Raw genomic sequence first — 19,132 nt, 5'->3', positions numbered from 1 at the left:
GGGGGCTATGGAGGCTATGGTCTTAGTGGGGGCTATGGAGGCTATGGCCTTTCTGGGGGCTACGGAAGCTGTGGTATTAGTGGGGGCTATGGAGGCTATGGCCTTTCTGGGGGCTACGGAGCCCAACAGCTCTTCTTGGGCTGCAGAGTGCAGGAGGCCAAAGTGGGGAGAAGACGGAGGGCAAAGAGGGAGAAGCTGTTGTTGAAGGAGATGAGCACGGCCCCCACTGCAGGCGACCGTCTGGTGGAGGGACACGCTGCCAAGGGCAGGCAGGAGGAAGGGGGGCATCTCCCACACGTCACGCTGGCAAGGCTCCAGGTGGGAGCTGGCTGGGATGGCCCAGGGAGCCAAGGCTGCCCCTCGGGGTATTGAGTATGGAGGAAGAATGAGGAAAAACCAGAGGTCAACATTGCAATGCAACACAGCTTTTATTGCAGTTCGAGGGGAGGAGGGAGTTGGGAGAAGAGCAGGGCCCTGGTCAGGGCCTTCCCCTGTCTCCTGGCAGTGGGCAGAGCCACAGTGAGCATCAGCCGTGCCACAGGAGTAGGCGCCCAGTGCGGGTCTCTGTCATCAGGGGCGATGAGTCTTGAAGGGTTGCTCAAGCAGGGCAGGCGGAAGGCAGAGTTGGGCCCCAAGCGGGCACGAGGCATCCGAGCTCTGGAGCCCAGCTATGCCGAAGGGATGTCCTTCCCTCGGGTGTCGTGTCGGGATGTGCCAGGGGCTTTTCCGGAGCTCTCCTTCATCTGTGGCCGCACCCAGTGTGGGGCTTAGCAGGGCCCACAGTTGGCACTGAGGTACCTGTGGCCTCGGCGCCAGCCGCCAGAGCCGCAGCTCCCAAGGCCTCCGTACCCCCCAGAAAGGCCATAGCCTCCATAGCCCCCACTAAGACCATAGCCTCCGTAGCCCCCAGAAAGGCCATAGCCTCCATAGCCCCCAAGGCCTCCATGTGACCCAAAGCCCCCAAGGCCTCCAAAACCACCACGGCCTCCAAAAGTGCCGCCGAAGCCACCTCCAACGCCAGGGGCTCCCACCGAGCCAACAACGCTGTACTGCGGGAAGGAGCTGAGGATGGGCCCGGGGAAGGTGATGGCCGAGGCCGGGGGCTGGATCACCACCACGGAGTCAGGGCACTGCCGCACGCAGGGCTCGTTGGCGGTGTCAGCCAGAGGGGCCGGGGCGGCCACCCCACAGGAAGGGATGCACAGGCTGGTGCAGGACATCTTTCAGGCAGGCAAGGGGTCCTGGAAAACGCAAGAGGGATTAGGTGAGGGTGCAGGGAAGGGGCTGTATCGAGGGAGGCAGGGAGAGATCCCCAGGAGGCCTCCAAGAGCTGGACTTACCCCGTTGATTGGGAGAGTCAAGTGGAGGAAGGTGGATGGAGCACTGCGAAGCCCTCAGCTCTTTTATACATGTACCACACTGCCTGGGGCATTGGCCAAGGGAGTGGTGGTGGAAAACCCAGGAAATTATGAAATCCGATGTACAAGCTTCATGACAAAGATAATGATACAAGAGAATTTTGTCCCTCTTTATTGGGGTTATTGGCATGCAAACGTGCCTTGGAGAGGATAGGGGTGATGGGAGGGGCAGATCGTGACACATCATTACATGAAAAACAAGGCACTGCTGTAGCTGACGTTGTAGCACCAATAAACCCCAATCTGTCTGTAATACCCCATTTTGCCTATGTGGAAGAGTTCCAGGGACCTTGTAGAAGATTCCTGTGCCCAACCATGTTGCGCCAGGCTGCTGCTCCTGCAGACATAGCACTCAGAAGCAGCCCGGCTGCATGCCCAGAGCCAGCACTTACCAGCGTGCCTGTGCCTGCAGGGAGCGTGGCCACGTGCAGCCTGGCTCTCTGTGGGTGCTCAGCCAGCCTCTCCTGGCACAGCCCTCAATGCCCACCTGAGTAATCGAGTCCTTCCAGAGAGGGCTCTGGGAGGACCACGCGCACAGACACGTGGCCAAGGAAGCTGAGAGTGTCCTGGTCCCCTTCCTGCCCTCCAGCTCCTCCGTGCATGTCCCCCCTCACACACGACCTAGCCGCCTGATCTCACTGCTCCCCACCCACGTTTGTGTTGCGCCCCCGCACGTATGGGTCTTTGCCCCACATGGCAAAGAGTGCTCCTATTCTTTGCATGGCTCTTAATCGAGGAGCCCCAAATACACCCTGTCAGCAGGGGCATGGAGATGGCCAAGGCTTAGGGATGCTCCTGACCTGTTGCCCCAAAAGGCCCCCACCCCTCACAGCACCGGGAGATGGTGGGCTTCTGGGAGTCACTCTGAGCATGTGGACTGGCTTCTCCCTTTGCCCAGCCTCCCGGTGCCTCTGTTTACCAGCTTGTAAAAGGGAGGTAATGACAGGCATGATGGCTGTGCGCAGGATTGCAAAGCACTTCTGCAAGATGCTCTGGACTCCTCTGCATAGGCAAAGTGGGGGATTAGGGACAGGTTGGGGTGTATTGGTGCTCCGACGTCACCTACATCAGCAGCGCCTTGTCTTTCATGTAATGATGTGTCACGATCTGTCCCTCCCATCGCCGCTTTCTTCTCCAGGGCATGTTTGCATGCCAATGTCCCCAATGAAGAGGGATATAATTGTCTTGAATCACATGAAATCAGTGTCATGAAGCTTGTAAGATGGGTTTCAGATTACCTGGGGTTTCTGCCACCACTCCCTTGGCCAATGCCCCAGGCAGTGTGGTACATGTATAAAAGAGCTGAGGGCTTCGCAGTGCTCCATCCACCTTCCTCCACTTGACTCTCCCAATCAACGGGGTAAGTCCAGCTCTTGGAGGCCTCCTGGGGATCTCTCCCTGCCTCCCTCGATACAGCCCCTTCCCTGCACCCTCGCCTGATCCCTCTTGCGTTTTCCAGGACCCCTTGCCTGCCTGAAAGATGTCCTGCGCCAGCCTGTGCATCCCTTCCTGTGGGGTGGCCGCCCCGGCCCCTCTGGCTGACACCACCAACGAGCCCTGCGTGCGGCAGTGCCCTGACTCCGTGGTGGTGATCCAGCCCCCGGCCTCGGCCATCACCTTCCCCGGGCCCATCCTCAGCTCCTTCCCGCAGTACAGCGTTGTTGGCTCGGTGGGAGCCCCTGGCGTTGGAGGTGGCTTCGGCGGCACTTTTGGAGGCCGTGGTGGTTTTGGAGGCCTTGGGGGCTTTGGGTCACATGGAGGCCTTGGGGGCTATGGAGGCTATGGCCTTTCTGGGGGCTATGGAGGCTATGGTCTTAGTGGGGGCTATGGAGGCTATGGCCTTTCTGGGGGCTACGGAGGCCTTGGGAGCTGCGGCTCTGGCGGCTGGCGCCGAGGCCACAGGTACCTCAGTGGCAACTGTGGGCCCTGCTAAGCCCCACACTGGGTGCGGCCACAGATGAAGGAGAGCTCCGGAAAAGCCCCTGGCACACCCCGACACGACACCCGAGGGAAGGACATCCCTTCGGCATAGCTGGGCTCCAGAGCTCGGATGCCTCGTGCCCGCTTGGGGCCCAACTCTGCCTTCCGCCTGCCCTGCTTGAGCAACCCTTCAAGACTCATCGCCCCTGATGACAGAGACCCGCACTGGGCGCCTACTCCTGTGGCACGGCTGATGCTCACTGTGGCTCTGCCCACTGCCAGGAGACAGGGGAAGGCCCTGACCAGGGCCCTGCTCTTCTCCCAACTCCCTCCTCCCCTCGAACTGCAATAAAAGCTGTGTTGCATTGCAATGTTGACCTCTGGTTTTCCTTCATCCTTCCTTCTTCTGTCCTACTTCCCCCAAACCTCAGGGTGTGGCGGTCTGGGCTGCCTGAATCTCCCACGGAGCATTTGGCCAGTTTTCTCGGTCTGTTACAACTGACGACGACAGCCCCAGCTGGGTCTTGTAGAGCACATGCCACTGAGCTTCCTCTGGTCTCCCACCAGCGATAAACACAATACGTTCCCAAAGCCCTCTTTGAACACGGGACAGTGCCATAGGTGTCTTGCAGAAGCTCTTCCAAATGCTCTGCAAAACCAGCATGCCTGGCATTACCTCCTTTCATTGGCTTGTTATGGGTCGCATTTGGAGGTCCAGGGAAATGGAGAGAGGACCAGTGCACGTAGAGGGCTGCTTACCATGCCCCTGTGCCCAGCCAGAGGTGGGGGGCAGTGGGAAGGGGTGAGAGAGACACAGCCAAGTTTCCTCTCAGAGCCATGGAGTGGCCACGGGTATCCAGTCACACGAAGCACCAAGCTCTTTGAGCAGGAGGTTGGGCTGCCTACCCTCCAGAGGTCCCTCCCTTCCCCAAGTATCTTCTCATCTTGTGATCCCAGCACGGCAAGGTGGTCTTGGACAGAGACACTTCCGGCCAGAGCCATCAGGAAGGGCAGCGTGGCAGCACGTTGGGCACAGCCGGGGAGCTCAGGAGAAGGTGTCTCATCCGCAATTGTGAGCACAGAGGATGGGAAAAACGGCAGCAAAATGGCAGCAGCAGGCATTTGGATTTTTCCACCGCCTGACCTGAAGCTTGCGTTTCTCCTCTTCCCTGCGAGGATGTTTCTACCTCTGCCCGTCCTCACATCTGGCCAGGTCCCCCTGCACTGACTCTCGGCCATCCACAATGTCCTGGCTCATGTGGTGTCCCCTGTGTGTGTCCTGAGCGCAAAGTGGTGGAAAGGGGTTCTGGTGACGCCCATCATGGCTGCTGTGGGTGTGCTCGGAGCGAGCGTGGCAGCGTGCGCTACTTTATGGGCTGATGTGCGAGGAAGGGCAGCGAAGGACCAATGAAGCCTAGGTCCAGAGACCCGGGCGGTGGGAAGCTCTGCTGTCATTCCCGGGCAGAGCTGCGTCCCCAGGCGGTGGGTGGGTGGGTGACACAGGGAATGGCGGGAAGAGCTTCTGTCCCAGCAGTGGAGCAAGACGGGGCCAAAAGTGCTCCAAAGAGCAGCGGGAGACAGAGGCAAAACAGGACAAGGAAGTGGTGCAGGGGGGCAGGAATGTGGGGAGGTTCTGGGGGTTGCTCCCCCTCCCCCTATTGACCATGGCCTCCCAAGTGGCTCTGAGCTGGGCCTTTGCCCTTGGGGAGGCTCTGTTGGCATGCCAATCCCCGCAGCCCTGGGGCTGCAGGCAGCCCCTGGGGAATGGCCAGAGCGGGCAATAAACTCACTGTAGTGCCCAACAGCTCTTCTTGGGCTGCAGAGTGCAGGAGGCCAAAGTGGGGAGAAGACGGAGGGCAAAGAGGGAGAAGCTGTTGTTGAAGGAGATGAGCACGGCCCCCACTGCAGGCGACCGTCTGGTGGAGGGACACGCTGCCAAGGGCAGGCAGGAGGAAGGGGGGCATCTCCCACACGTCACGCTGGCAAGGCTCCAGGTGGGAGCTGGCTGGGATGGCCCAGGGAGCCAAGGCTGCCCCTCGGGGTATTGAGTATGGAGGAAGAATGAGGAAAAACCAGAGGTCAACATTGCAATGCAACACAGCTTTTATTGCAGTTCGAGGGGAGGAGGGAGTTGGGAGAAGAGCAGGGCCCTGGTCAGGGCCTTCCCCTGTCTCCTGGCAGTGGGCAGAGCCACAGTGAGCATCAGCCGTGCCACAGGAGTAGGCGCCCAGTGCGGGTCTCTGTCATCAGGGGCGATGAGTCTTGAAGGGTTGCTCAAGCAGGGCAGGCGGAAGGCAGAGTTGGGCCCCAAGCGGGCACGAGGCATCCGAGCTCTGGAGCCCAGCTATGCCGAAGGGATGTCCTTCCCTCGGGTGTCGTGTCGGGATGTGCCAGGGGCTTTTCCGGAGCTCTCCTTCATCTGTGGCCGCACCCAGTGTGGGGCTTAGCAGGGCCCACAGTTGGCACTGAGGTACCTGTGGCCTCGGCGCCAGCCGCCAGAGCCGCAGCTCCCAAGGCCTCCGTAGCCCCCAGAAAGGCCATAGCCTCCATAGCCCCCACTAAGACCATAGCCTCCGTAGCCCCCAGAAAGGCCATAGCCTCCATAGCCCCCAAGGCCTCCATGTGACCCAAAGCCCCCAAGGCCTCCAAAACCACCACGGCCTCCAAAAGTGCCGCCGAAGCCACCTCCAACGCCAGGGGCTCCCACCGAGCCAACAACGCTGTACTGCGGGAAGGAGCTGAGGATGGGCCCGGGGAAGGTGATGGCCGAGGCCGGGGGCTGGATCACCACCACGGAGTCAGGGCACTGCCGCACGCAGGGCTCGTTGGCGGTGTCAGCCAGAGGGGCCGGGGCGGCCACCCCACAGGAAGGGATGCACAGGCTGGTGCAGGACATCTTTCAGGCAGGCAAGGGGTCCTGGAAAACGCAAGAGGGATTAGGTGAGGGTGCAGGGAAGGGGCTGTATTGAGGGAGGCAGGGAGAGATCCCCAGGAGGCCTCCAAGAGCTGGATTTACCCCGTTGATTGGGAGAGTCAAGTGGAGGAAGGTGGATGGAGCACTGCGAAGCCCTCAGCTCTTTTATACATGTACCACACTGCCTGGGGCATTGGCCAAGGGAGTGGTGGAGGAAATCCCAGGTAATCTGAAATCCAGCGTTCAAGCTTCGTGACACTGATTTCATGTGATTCAAGACAATTATATCCCTCTTCATTGGGGACATTGGCATGCAAACGTGCCCTGGAGAAGAAAGAGGTGATGGGAGGGACAAACCATGAGAAATGATTACATGAAAGACAAGGCGCTGCTGTAGCACCAACAAACGTAAATGTTTCCCTAATCCCCACTTTGCTTACGTGGAGGAATCCTGGGCATCTTGCAGAAAATTGCTGAGCCCTACCACGCCACACTCAGCAGCAGCCCAGCTGCGTGCCAAGACCCAGCGGTGCTCAAAGTGCCTGTGCCTGTGCCTGCAGGGAGCGTGGCCACGTGCAGCCTGGCTCTCTGTGGGTGCTCAGCCAGCCTCTCCTGGCACAGCCCTCAATGCCCACCTGAGTAATCGAGTCCTTCCAGAGAGGGCTCTGGGAGGACCACGCGCACAGACACGTGGCCAAGGAAGCTGAGAGTGTCCTGGTCCCCTTCCTGCCCTCCAGCTCCTCCGTGCATGTCCCCCCTCACACACGACCTAGCCGCCTGATCTCACTGCTCCCCACCCACGTTTGTGTTGCGCCCCCGCACGTATGGGTCTTTGCCCCACATGGCAAAGAGTGCTCCTATTCTTTGCATGGCTCTTAATCGAGGAGCCCCAAATACACCCTTGTCAGCAGGGGCATGGAGATGGCCAAGGCTTAGGGATGCTCCTGACCTGTTGCCCCAAAAGGCCCCCACCCCTCACAGCATCGGGAGATGGTGGGCTTCTGGGAGTCACTCTGAGCATGTGGACTGGCTTCTCCCTTTGCCCAGCCTCCCGGTGCCTCTGTTTACCAGCTTGTAAAAGGGAGGTAATGACAGGCATGATGGCTGTGCGCAGGATTGCAAAGCACTTCTGCAAGATGCTCTGGACTCCTCTGCATAGGCAAAGTGGGGGATTAGGGACAGGTTGGGGTGTATTGGTGCTCCGACGTCACCTACATCAGCAGCGCCTTGTCTTTCATGTAATGATGTGTCACGATCTGTCCCTCCCGTCGCCTCTTTCTTCTCCAGGGCATGTTTGCATGCCAATGTCCCCAATGAAGAGGGATATAATTGTCTTGAATCACATGAAATAAGGATCTTGAAGTCTGGATTTCATGATAACATGGGGTTTCTGCCACCACTCCCTTGGCCAATGCCCCAGGCAGTGTGGTACATGTATAAAAGAGCTGAGGGCTTCGCAGTGCTCCATCCACCTTCCTCCACTTGACTCTCCCAATCAACGGGGTAAGTCCAGCTCTTGGAGGCCTCCTGGGGATCTCTCCCTGCCTCCCTCGATACAGCCCCTTCCCTGCACCCTCGCCTGATCCCTCTTGCGTTTTCCAGGACCCCTTGCCTGCCTGAAAGATGTCCTGCACCAGCCTGTGCATCCCTTCCTGTGGGGTGGCCGCCCCGGCCCCTCTGGCTGACACCACCAACGAGCCCTGCGTGCGGCAGTGCCCTGACTCCGTGGTGGTGATCCAGCCCCCGGCCTCGGCCATCACCTTCCCCGGGCCCATCCTCAGCTCCTTCCCGCAGTACAGCGTTGTTGGCTCGGTGGGAGCCCCTGGCGTTGGAGGTGGCTTCGGCGGCACTTTTGGAGGCCGTGGTGGTTTTGGAGGCCTTGGGGGCTTTGGGTCACATGGAGGCCTTGGGGGCTATGGAGGCTATGGCCTTTCTGGGGGCTACGGAGGCTATGGTCTTAGTGGGGGCTATGGAGGCTATGGCCTTTCTGGGGGCTACGGAGGCCTTGGGAGCTGCGGCTCTGGCGGCTGGCGCCGAGGCCACAGGTACCTCAGTGCCAACTGTGGGCCCTGCTAAGCCCCACACTGGGTGCGGCCACAGATGAAGGAGAGCTCCGGAAAAGCCCCTGGCACATCCCGACACGACACCCGAGGGAAGGACATCCCTTCGGCATAGCTGGGCTCCAGAGCTCGGATGCCTCGTGCCCGCTTGGGGCCCAACTCTGCCTTCCGCCTGCCCTGCTTGAGCAACCCTTCAAGACTCATCGCCCCTGATGACAGAGACCCGCACTGGGCGCCTACTCCTGTGGCACGGCTGATGCTCACTGTGGCTCTGCCCACTGCCAGGAGACAGGGGAAGGCCCTGACCAGGGCCCTGCTCTTCTCCCAACTCCCTCCTCCCCTCGAACTGCAATAAAAGCTGTGTTGCATTGCAATGTTGACCTCTGGTTTTTCCTCATTCTTCCTCCATACTCAATACCCCGAGGGGCAGCCTTGGCTCCCTGGGCCATCCCAGCCAGCTCCCACCTGGAGCCTTGCCAGCGTGACGTGTGGGAGATGCCCCCCTTCCTCCTGCCTGCCCTTGGCAGCGTGTCCCTCCACCAGACGGTCGCCTGCAGTGGGGGCCGTGCTCATCTCCTTCAACAACAGCTTCTCCCTCTTTGCCCTCCGTCTTCTCCCCACTTTGGCCTCCTGCACTCTGCAGCCCAAGAAGAGCTGTTGGGCACTACAGTGAGTTTATTGCCCGCTCTGGCCATTCCCCAGGGGCTGCCTGCAGCCCCAGGGCTGCGGGGATTGGCATGCCAACAGAGCCTCCCCAAGGGCAAAGGCCCAGCTCAGAGCCACTTGGGAGGCCATGGTCAATAGGGGGAGGGGGAGCAACCCCCAGAACCTCCCCACATTCCTGCCCCCCTGCACCACTTCCTTGTCCTGTTTTGCCTCTGTCTCCCGCTGCTCTTTGGAGCACTTTTGGCCCCGTCTTGCTCCACTGCTGGGACAGAAGCTCTTCCCGCCATTCCCTGTGTCACCCACCCACCCACCGCCTGGGGACGCAGCTCTGCCCGGGAATGACAGCAGAGCTTCCCACCGCCCGGGTCTCTGGACCTAGGCTTCATTGGTCCTTCGCTGCCCTTCCTCGCACATCAGCCCATAAAGTAGCGCACGCTGCCACGCTCGCTCCGAGCACACCCACAGCAGCCATGATGGGCGTCACCAGAACCCCTTTCCACCACTTTGCGCTCAGGACACACACAGGGGACACCACATGAGCCAGGACATTGTGGATGGCCGAGAGTCAGTGCAGGGGGACCTGGCCAGATGTGAGGACGGGCAGAGGTAGAAACATCCTCGCGGGGAAAAGGAGAAACGCAAGCTTCAGGTCAGGCGGTGGAAAAATCCAAATGCCTGCTGCTGCCATTTTGCTGCCGTTTTTCCCATCCTCTGTGCTCACAATTGCGGATGAGACACCTTCTCCTGAGCTCCCCGGCTGTGCCCAACGTGCTGCCACGCTGCCCTTCCTGATGGCTCTGGCCGGAAGTGTCTCTGTCCAAGACCACCTTGCCGTGCTGGGATCACAAGATGAGAAGATACTTGGGGAAGGGAGGGACCTCTGGAGGGTAGGCAGTCCAACCTCCTGCTCAAAGAGCTTGGTGCTTCGTGTGACTGGATACCCGTGGCCACTCCATGGCTCTGAGAGGAAACTTGGCTGTGTCTCTCTCACCCCTTCCCACTGCCCCCCACCTCTGGCTGGGCACAGGGGCATGGTAAGCAGCCCTCTACGTGCACTGGTCCTCTCTCCATTTCCCTGGACCTCCAAATGCGACCCATAACAAGCCAATGAAAGGAGGTAATGCCAGGCATGCTGGTTTTGCAGAGCATTTGGAAGAGCTTCTGCAAGACACCTATGGCACTGTCCCGTGTTCAAAGAGGGCTTTGGGAACGTATTGTGTTTATCGCTGGTGGGAGACCAGAGGAAGCTCAGTGGCATGTGCTCTACAAGACCCAGCTGGGGCTGTCGTCGTCAGTTGTAACAGACCGAGAAAACTGGCCAAATGCTCCGTGGGAGATTCAGGCAGCCCAGACCGCCACACCCTGAGGTTTGGGGGAAGTAGGACAGAAGAAGGAAGGATGAAGGAAAACCAGAGGTCAACATTGCAATGCAACACAGCTTTTATTGCAGTTCGAGGGGAGGAGGGAGTTGGGAGAAGAGCAGGGCCCTGGTCAGGGCCTTCCCCTGTCTCCTGGCAGTGGGCAGAGCCACAGTGAGCATCAGCCGTGCCACAGGAGTAGGCGCCCAGTGCGGGTCTCTGTCATCAGGGGCGATGAGTCTTGAAGGGTTGCTCAAGCAGGGCAGGCGGAAGGCAGAGTTGGGCCCCAAGCGGGCACGAGGCATCCGAGCTCTGGAGCCCAGCTATGCCGAAGGGATGTCCTTCCCTCGGGTGTCGTGTCGGGATGTGCCAGGGGCTTTTCCGGAGCTCTCCTTCATCTGTGGCCGCACCCAGTGTGGGGCTTAGCAGGGCCCACAGTTGCCACTGAGGTACCTGTGGCCTCGGCGCCAGCCGCCAGAGCCGCAGCTCCCAAGGCCTCCGTAGCCCCCAGAAAGGCCATAGCCTCCATAGCCCCCACTAATACCACAGCTTCCGTAGCCCCCAGAAAGGCCATAGCCTCCATAGCCCCCACTAAGACCATAGCCTCCGTAGCCCCCAGAAAGGCCATAGCCTCCATAGCCCCCAAGGCCTCCATGTGACCCAAAGCCCCCAAGGCCTCCAAAACCACCACGGCCTCCAAAAGTGCCACCGAAGCCACCTCCAACGCCAGGGGCTCCCACCGAGCCAACAACGCTGTACTGCGGGAAGGAGCTGAGGATGGGCCCGGGGAAGGTGATGGCCGAGGCCGGGGGCTGGATCACCACCACGGAGTCAGGGCACTGCCGCACGCAGGGCTCGTTGGTGGTGTCAGCCAGAGGGGCCGGGGCGGCCACCCCACAGGAAGGGATGCACAGGCTGGCGCAGGACATCTTTCAGGCAGGCAAGGGGTCCTGGAAAACGCAAGAGGGATCAGGCGAGGGTGCAGGGAAGGGGCTGTATTGAGGGAGGCAGGGAGAGATCCCCAGGAGGCTTCCAAGAGCTGGACTTACCCCGTTGATTGGGAGAGTCAAGTGGAGGAAGGTGGATGGAGCACTGCGAAGCCCTCAGCTCTTTTATACATGTACCACACTGCCTGGGGCATTGGCCAAGGGAGTGGTGGAGGAAATCCCAGGTAATCTGAAATCCAGCGTTCAAGCTTCGTGACACTGATTTCATGTGATTCAAGACAATTATATCCCTCTTCATTGGGGACATTGGCATGCAAACGTGCCCTGGAGAAGAAAGCGGCGATGGGAGGGACAGATCGTGACACATCATTACATGAAAGACAAGGCGCTGCTGATGTAGGTGACGTCGCAGCACCAATACACCCCAACCTGTCCCTAATCCCCCACTTTGCCTATGCAGAGGAGTCCGGAGCATCTTGCAGAAGTGCTTTGCAATCCTGCGCACAGCCATCATGCCTGTCATTACCTCCCTTTTACAAGCTGGTAAACAGAGGCACCGGGAGGCTGGGCAAAGGGAGAAGCCAGTCCACATGCTCAGAGTGACTCCCAGAAGCCCACCATCTCCCGGTGCTGTGAGGGGTGGGGGCCTTTTGGGGCAACAGGTCAGGAGCATCCCTAAGCCTTGGCCATCTCCATGCCCCTGCTGACAGGGTGTATTTGGGGCTCCTCGATTAAGAGCCATGCAAAGAATAGGAGCACTCTTTGCCATGTGGGGCAAAGACCCATACGTGCGGGGGCGCAACACAAACGTGGGTGGGGAGCAGTGAGATCAGGCGGCTAGGTCGTGTGTGAGGGGGGACATGCACGGAGGAGCTGGAGGGCAGGAAGGGGACCAGGACACTCTCAGCTTCCTTGGCCACGTGTCTGTGCGCGTGGTCCTCCCAGAGCCCTCTCTGGAAGGACTCGATTACTCAGGTGGGCATTGAGGGCTGTGCCAGGAGAGGCTGGCTGAGCACCCACAGAGAGCCAGGCTGCACGTGGCCACGCTCCCTGCAGGCACAGGCACAGGCACAGGCACTTTGAGCACCGCTGGGTCTTGGCACGCAGCTGGGCTGCTGCTGAGTGTGGCGTGGTAGGGCTCAGCAATTTTCTGCAAGATGCCCAGGATTCCTCCACGTAAGCAAAGTGGGGATTAGGGAAACATTTACGTTTGTTGGTGCTACAGCAGCGCCTTGTCTTTCATGTAATGATGTGTCACGATCTGTCCCTCCCATCGCCGCTTTCTTCTCCAGGGCACGTTTGCATGCCAATGTCCCCAATGAAGAGGGATATAATTGTCTTGAATCACATGAAATAAGGATCTTGAAGTCTGGATTTCATGATAACATGGGGTTTCTGCCACCACTCCCTTGGCCAATGCCCCAGGCAGTGTGGTACATGTATAAAAGAGCTGAGGGCTTCGCAGTGCTCCATCCACCTTCCTCCACTTGACTCTCCCAATCAACGGGGTAAGTCCAGCTCTTGGAAGCCTCCTGGGGATCTCTCCCTGCCTCCCTCAATACAGCCCCTTCCCTGCACCCTCACCTAATCCCTCTTGCGTTTTCCAGGACCCCTTGCCTGCCTGAAAGATGTCCTGCACCAGCCTGTGCATCCCTTCCTGTGGGGTGGCCGCCCCGGCCCCTCTGGCTGACACCGCCAACGAGCCCTGCGTGCGGCAGTGCCCTGACTCCGTGGTGGTGATCCAGCCCCCGGCCTCGGCCATCACCTTCCCCGGGCCCATCCTCAGCTCCTTCCCGCAGTACAGCGTTGTTGGCTCGGTGGGAGCCCCTGGCGTTGGAGGTGGCTTCGGTGGCACTTTTGGAGGCCGTGGTGGTTTTGGAGGCCTTGGGGGCTTTGGGTCACATGGAGGCCTTGGGGGCTATGGAGGCTATGGCCTTTCTGGGGGCTACGGAGGCTATGGTCTTAGTGGGGGCTATGGAGGCTATGGCCTTTCTGGGGGGTACGGAGGCCTTGGGAGCTGCGGCTCTGGCGGCTGGCGCCGAGGCCACAGGTACCTCAGTGCCAACTGTGGGCCCTGCTAAGCCCCACACTGGGTGCGGCCACAGATGAAGGAGAGCTCCGGAAAAGCCCCTGGCACATCCCGACACGACACCCGAGGGAAGGACATCCCTTCGGCATAGCTGGGCTCCAGAGCTCGGATGCCTCGTGCCCGCTTGGGGCCCAACTCTGCCTTCCGCCTGCCCTGCTTGAGCTTCACTCCAGGACTTGCTGCCCCGTGACGAACCAGCGCCATGTTGGGCACCTTCTCCTGTGGCACGGCTGATGCTCACTGTGGCTCTGCCCACTGCCAGGAGACAGGGGAAGGCCCTGACCAGGGCCCTGCTCTTCTCCCAACTCCCTCCTCCCCTCGAACTGCAATAAAAGCTGTGTTGCATTGCAATGTTGACCTCTGGTTTTCCTTCATCCTTCCTTCTTCTGTCCTACTTCCCCCAAACCTCAGGGTGTGGCGGTCTGGGCTGCCTGAATCTCCCACGGAGCATTTGGCCAGTTTTCTCGGTCTGTTACAACTGACGACGACAGCCCCAGCTGGGTCTTGTAGAGCACATGCCACTGAGCTTCCTCTGGTCTCCCACCAGCGATAAACACAATACGTTCCCAAAGCCCTCTTTGAACACGGGACAGTGCCATAGGTGTCTTGCAGAAGCTCTTCCAAATGCTCTGCAAAACCAGCATGCCTGGCATTACCTCCTTTCATTGGCTTGTTATGGGTCGCATTTGGAGGTCCAGGGAAATGGAGAGAGGACCAGTGCACGTAGAGGGCTGCTTACCATGCCCCTGTGCCCAGCCAGAGGTGGGGGGCAGTGGGAAGGGGTGAGAGAGACACAGCCAAGTTTCCTCTCAGAGCCATGGAGTGGCCACGGGTATCCAGTCACACGAAGCACCAAGCTCTTTGAGCAGGAGGTTGGACTGCCTACCCTCCAGAGGTCCCTCCCTTCCCCAAGTATCTTCTCATCTTGTGATCCCAGCACGGCAAGGTGGTCTTGGACAGAGACACTTCCGGCCAGAGCCATCAGGAAGGGCAGCGTGGCAGCACGTTGGGCACAGCCGGGGAGCTCAGGAGAAGGTGTCTCATCCGCAATTGTGAGCACAGAGGATGGGAAAAACGGCAGCAAAATGGCAGCAGCAGGCATTTGGATTTTTCCACCGCCTGACCTGAAGCTTGCGTTTCTCCTCTTCCCCGCGAGGATGTTTCTACCTCTGCCCGTCCTCACATCTGGCCAGGTCCCCCTGCACTGACTCTCGGCCATCCACAATGTCCTGGCTCATGTGGTGTCCCCTGTGTGTGTCCTGAGCGCAAAGTGGTGGAAAGGGGTTCTGGTGATGCCCATCATGGCTGCTGTGGGTGTGCTCGGAGCGAGCGTGGCAGCGTGCGCTACTTTATGGGCTGATGTGCGAGGAAGGGCAGCGAAGGACCAATGAAGCCTAGGTCCAGAGACCCGGGCGGTGGGAAGCTCTGCTGTCATTCCCGGGCAGAGCTGCGTCCCCAGGCGGTGGGTGGGTGGGTGACACAGGGAATGGCGGGAAGAGCTTCTGTCCCAGCAGTGGAGCAAGACGGGGCCAAAAGTGCTCCAAAGAGCAGCGGGAGACAGAGGCAAAACAGGACAAGGAAGTGGTGCAGGGGGGCAGGAATGTGGGGAGGTTCTGGGGGTTGCTCCCCCTCCCCCTATTGACCATGGCCTCCCAAGTGGCTCTGAGCTGGGCCTTTGCCCTTGGGGAGGCTCTGTTGGCATGCCAATCCCCGCAGCCCTGGGGCTGCAGGCAGCCCCTGGGGAATGGCCAGAGCGGGCAATAAACTCACTGTAGTGCCCAACAGCTCTTCTTGGGCTGCAGAGTGCAGGAGGCCAAAGTGGGGAGAAGACGGAGGGCAAAGAGGGAGAAGCTGTTGTTGAAGGAGATGAGCACGGCCCCCACTGCAGGCGACCGTCTGGTGGAGGGACACGCTGCCAAGGGCAGGCAGGAGGAAGGGGGGCATCTCCCACACGTCACGCTGGCAAGGCTCCAGGTGGGAGCTGGCTGGGATGGCCCAGGGAGCCAAGGCTGCCCCTCGGGGTATTGAGTATGGAGGAAGAATGAGGAAAAACCAGAGGTCAACATTGCAATGCAACACAGCTTTTATTGCAGTTCGAGGGGAGGAGGGAGTTGGGAGAAGAGCAGGGCCCTGGTCAGGGCCTTCCCCTGTCTCCTGGCAGTGGGCAGAGCCACAGTGAGCATCAGCCGTGCCACAGGAGTAGGCGCCCAGTGCGGGTCTCTGTCATCAGGGGCGATGAGTCTTGAAGGGTTGCTCAAGCAGGGCAGGCGGAAGGCAGAGTTGGGCCCCAAGCGGGCACGAGGCATCCGAGCTCTGGAGCCCAGCTATGCCGAAGGGATGTCCTTCCCTCGGGTGTCGTGTCGGGATGTGCCAGGGGCTTTTCCGGAGCTCTCCTTCATCTGTGGCCGCACCCAGTGTGGGGCTTAGCAGGGCCCACAGTTGCCACTGAGGTACCTGTGGCCTCGGCGCCAGCCGCCAGAGCCGCAGCTCCCAAGGCCTCCGTAGCCCCCAGAAAGGCCATAGCCTCCATAGCCCCCACTAAGACCATAGCCTCCGTAGCCCCCAGAAAGGCCATAGCCTCCATAGCCCCCAAGGCCTCCATGTGACCCAAAGCCCCCAAGGCCTCCAAAACCACCACGGCCTCCAAAAGTGCCGCCGAAGCCACCTCCAACGCCAGGGGCTCCCACCGAGCCAACAACGCTGTACTGCGGGAAGGAGCTGAGGATGGGCCCGGGGAAGGTGATGGCCGAGGCCGGGGGCTGGATCACCACCACGGAGTCAGGGCACTGCCGCACGCAGGGCTCGTTGGTGGTGTCAGCCAGAGGGGCCGGGGCGGCCACCCCACAGGAAGGGATGCACAGGCTGGTGCAGGACATCTTTCAGGCAGGCAAGGGGTCCTGGAAAACGCAAGAGGGATCAGGCGAGGGTGCAGGGAAGGGGCTGTATCGAGGGAGGCAGGGAGAGATCCCCAGGAGGCTTCCAAGAGCTGGACTTACCCCGTTGATTGGGAGAGTCAAGTGGAGGAAGGTGGATGGAGCACTGCGAAGCCCTCAGCTCTTTTATACATGTACCACACTGCCTGGGGCATTGGCCAAGGGAGTGGTGGCAGAAACCCCATGTTATCATGAAATCCAGACTTCAAGATCCTTATTTCATGTGATTCAAGACAATTATATCCCTCTTCATTGGGGACATTGGCATGCAAACGTGCCCTGGAGAAGAAAGCGGCGATGGGAGGGACAGATCGTGACACATCATTACATGAAAGACAAGGCGCTGCTGATGTAGGTGACGTCGCAGCACCAATACACCCCAACCTGTCCCTAATCCCCCACTTTGCCTATGCAGAGGAGTCCGGAGCATCTTGCAGAAGTGCTTTGCAATCCTGCGCACAGCCATCATGCCTGTCATTACCTCCCTTTTACAAGCTGGTAAACAGAGGCACCGGGAGGCTGGGCAAAGGGAGAAGCCAGTCCACATGCTCAGAGTGACTCCCAGAAGCCCACCATCTCCCGGTGCTGTGAGGGGTGGGGGCCTTTTGGGGCAACAGGTCAGGAGCATCCCTAAGCCTTGGCCATCTCCATGCCCCTGCTGACAGGGTGTATTTGGGGCTCCTCGATTAAGAGCCATGCAAAGAATAGGAGCACTCTTTGCCATGTGGGGCAAAGACCCATACGTGCGGGGGCGCAACACAAACGTGGGTGGGGAGCAGTGAGATCAGGCGGCTAGGTCGTGTGTGAGGGGGGACATGCACGGAGGAGCTGGAGGGCAGGAAGGGGACCAGGACACTCTCAGCTTCCTTGGCCACGTGTCTGTGCGCGTGGTCCTCCCAGAGCCCTCTCTGGAAGGACTCGATTACTCAGGTGGGCATTGAGGGCTGTGCCAGGAGAGGCTGGCTGAGCACCCACAGAGAGCCAGGCTGCACGTGGCCACGCTCCCTGCAGGCACAGGCACAGGCACTTTGAGCACCGCTGGGTCTTGGCACGCAGCTGGGCTGCTGCTGAGTGTGGCGTGGTAGGGCTCAGCAATTTTCTGCAAGATGCCCAGGATTCCTCCACGTAAGCAAAGTGGGGATTAGGGAAACATTTACGTTTGTTGGTGCTACAGCAGCGCCTTGTCTTTCATGTAATCATTTCTCATGGTTTGTCCCTCCCATCACCTCTTTCTTCTCCAGGGCACGTTTGCATGCCAATGTCCCCAATGAAGAGGGATATAATTGTCTTGAATCACATGAAATCAGTGTCACGAAGCTTGAACGCTGGATTTCAGATTACCTGGGATTTCCTCCACCACTCCCTTGGCCAATGCCCCAGGCAGTGTGGTACATGTATAAAAGAGCTGAGGGCTTCGCAGTGCTCCATCCACCTTCCTCCACTTGACTCTCCCAATCAACGGGGTAAGTCCAGCTCTTGGAAGCCTCCTGGGGATCTCTCCCTGCCTCCCTCGATACAGCCCCTTCCCTGCACCCTCGCCTGATCCCTCTTGCGTTTTCCAGGACCCCTTGCCTGCCTGAAAGATGTCCTGCGCCAGCCTGTGCATCCCTTCCTGTGGGGTGGCCGCCCCGGCCCCTCTGGCTGACACCACCAACGAGCCCTGCGTGCGGCAGTGCCCTGACTCCGTGGTGGTGATCCAGCCCCCGGCCTCGGCCATCACCTTCCCCGGGCCCATCCTCAGCTCCTTCCCGCAGTACAGCGTTGTTGGCTCGGTGGGAGCCCCTGGCGTTGGAGGTGGCTTCGGCGGCACTTTTGGAGGCCGTGGTGGTTTTGGAGGCCTTGGGGGCTTTGGGTCACATGGAGGCCTTGGGGGCTATGGAGGCTATGGCCTTTCTGGGGGCTACGGAGGCTATGGTCTTAGTGGGGGCTATGGAGGCTATGGCCTTTCTGGGGGCTACGGAAGCTGTGGTCTTTCTGGGGGCTATGGAGGTTATGGCCTTTCTGGGGGCTACGGAGGCCTTGGGAGCTGCGGCTCTGGCGGCTGGCGCCGAGGCCACAGGTACCTCAGTGCCAACTATGGGCCCTGCTAAGCCCCACACTGGGTGCGGCCACAGATGAAGGAGAGCTCCGGAAAAGCCCCTGGCACATCCCGACACGACACCCGAGGGAAGGACATCCCTTCGGCATAGCTGGGCTCCAGAGCTCGGATGCCTCGTGCCCGCTTGGGGCCCAACTCTGCCTTCCGCCTGCCCTGCTTGAGCAACCCTTCAAGACTCATCGCCCCTGATGACAGAGACCCGCACTGGGCGCCTACTCCTGTGGCACGGCTGATGCTCACTGTGGCTCTGCCCACTGCCAGGAGACAGGGGAAGGCCCTGACCAGGGCCCTGCTCTTCTCCCAACTCCCTCCTCCCCTCGAACTGCAATAAAAGCTGTGTTGCATTGCAATGTTGACCTCTGGTTTTTCCTCATTCTTCCTCCATACTCAATACCCCGAGGGGCAGCCTTGGCTCCCTGGGCCATCCCAGCCAGCTCCCACCTGGAGCCTTGCCAGCGTGACGTGTGGGAGATGCCCCCCTTCCTCCTGCCTGCCCTTGGCAGCGTGTCCCTCCACCAGACGGTCGCCTGCAGTGGGGGCCGTGCTCATCTCCTTCAACAACAGCTTCTCCCTCTTTGCCCTCCGTCTTCTCCCCACTTTGGCCTCCTGCACTCTGCAGCCCAAGAAGAGCTGTTGGGCACTACAGTGAGTTTATTGCCCGCTCTGGCCATTCCCCAGGGGCTGCCTGCAGCCCCAGGGCTGCGGGGATTGGCATGCCAACAGAGCCTC

General features: G+C 60.0%; 8 protein-coding genes across 8 annotated transcripts; 4 read left to right on the top strand and 4 right to left on the bottom strand.

Annotated features, from left to right (window-relative positions):
• Positions 1-767: 767 nt before the first annotated feature.
• On the bottom strand, positions 768-1,220 carry LOC309600517 (uncharacterized protein; the record flags this gene model as incomplete). Its single annotated transcript, XM_082332916.1, has 1 exon — positions 768-1,220. The coding sequence occupies one exon, from the start codon at positions 1,218-1,220 to the stop codon at positions 768-770; it is 453 nt and encodes a 150-aa protein (XP_082189042.1).
• A 1,678-nt stretch (positions 1,221-2,898) lies between these two features.
• LOC309600506 (uncharacterized protein) lies at positions 2,899-3,351 on the top strand (the record flags this gene model as incomplete). The annotated part of the gene is made up of 1 exon (XM_082332900.1): positions 2,899-3,351. The coding sequence occupies one exon, from the start codon at positions 2,899-2,901 to the stop codon at positions 3,349-3,351; it is 453 nt and encodes a 150-aa protein (XP_082189026.1).
• Positions 3,352-5,781: 2,430 nt separating this feature from the next.
• Positions 5,782-6,234, bottom strand: LOC309600516 (uncharacterized protein; the record flags this gene model as incomplete). The annotated part of the gene is made up of 1 exon (XM_082332915.1): positions 5,782-6,234. One exon carries the CDS (start codon positions 6,232-6,234, stop codon positions 5,782-5,784), a length of 453 nt encoding a protein of 150 aa, XP_082189041.1.
• A 1,641-nt stretch (positions 6,235-7,875) lies between these two features.
• On the top strand, positions 7,876-8,328 carry LOC309600515 (uncharacterized protein; the record flags this gene model as incomplete). Its single annotated transcript, XM_082332914.1, has 1 exon — positions 7,876-8,328. The coding sequence occupies one exon, from the start codon at positions 7,876-7,878 to the stop codon at positions 8,326-8,328; it is 453 nt and encodes a 150-aa protein (XP_082189040.1).
• Positions 8,329-10,758: 2,430 nt separating this feature from the next.
• Positions 10,759-11,265, bottom strand: LOC309600500 (uncharacterized protein; the record flags this gene model as incomplete). The annotated part of the gene is made up of 1 exon (XM_082332894.1): positions 10,759-11,265. The coding sequence occupies one exon, from the start codon at positions 11,263-11,265 to the stop codon at positions 10,759-10,761; it is 507 nt and encodes a 168-aa protein (XP_082189020.1).
• A 1,646-nt stretch (positions 11,266-12,911) lies between these two features.
• On the top strand, positions 12,912-13,364 carry LOC309600514 (uncharacterized protein; the record flags this gene model as incomplete). The annotated part of the gene is made up of 1 exon (XM_082332913.1): positions 12,912-13,364. One exon carries the CDS (start codon positions 12,912-12,914, stop codon positions 13,362-13,364), a length of 453 nt encoding a protein of 150 aa, XP_082189039.1.
• Positions 13,365-15,795: 2,431 nt separating this feature from the next.
• On the bottom strand, positions 15,796-16,248 carry LOC309600513 (uncharacterized protein; the record flags this gene model as incomplete). The annotated part of the gene is made up of 1 exon (XM_082332912.1): positions 15,796-16,248. The coding sequence occupies one exon, from the start codon at positions 16,246-16,248 to the stop codon at positions 15,796-15,798; it is 453 nt and encodes a 150-aa protein (XP_082189038.1).
• Positions 16,249-17,888: 1,640 nt separating this feature from the next.
• Positions 17,889-18,395, top strand: LOC309600501 (uncharacterized protein; the record flags this gene model as incomplete). The annotated part of the gene is made up of 1 exon (XM_082332895.1): positions 17,889-18,395. The coding sequence occupies one exon, from the start codon at positions 17,889-17,891 to the stop codon at positions 18,393-18,395; it is 507 nt and encodes a 168-aa protein (XP_082189021.1).
• Positions 18,396-19,132: the final 737 nt, after the last annotated feature.

The sequence above is a fragment of the Platalea leucorodia genome (assembly GCF_965183815.1).
Source record: "Platalea leucorodia genome assembly, chromosome: 24".
NCBI classification, from domain to species: domain Eukaryota; kingdom Metazoa; phylum Chordata; class Aves; order Pelecaniformes; family Threskiornithidae; genus Platalea; species Platalea leucorodia.
This window is presented reverse-complemented; position numbering and strand designations above follow the sequence as displayed.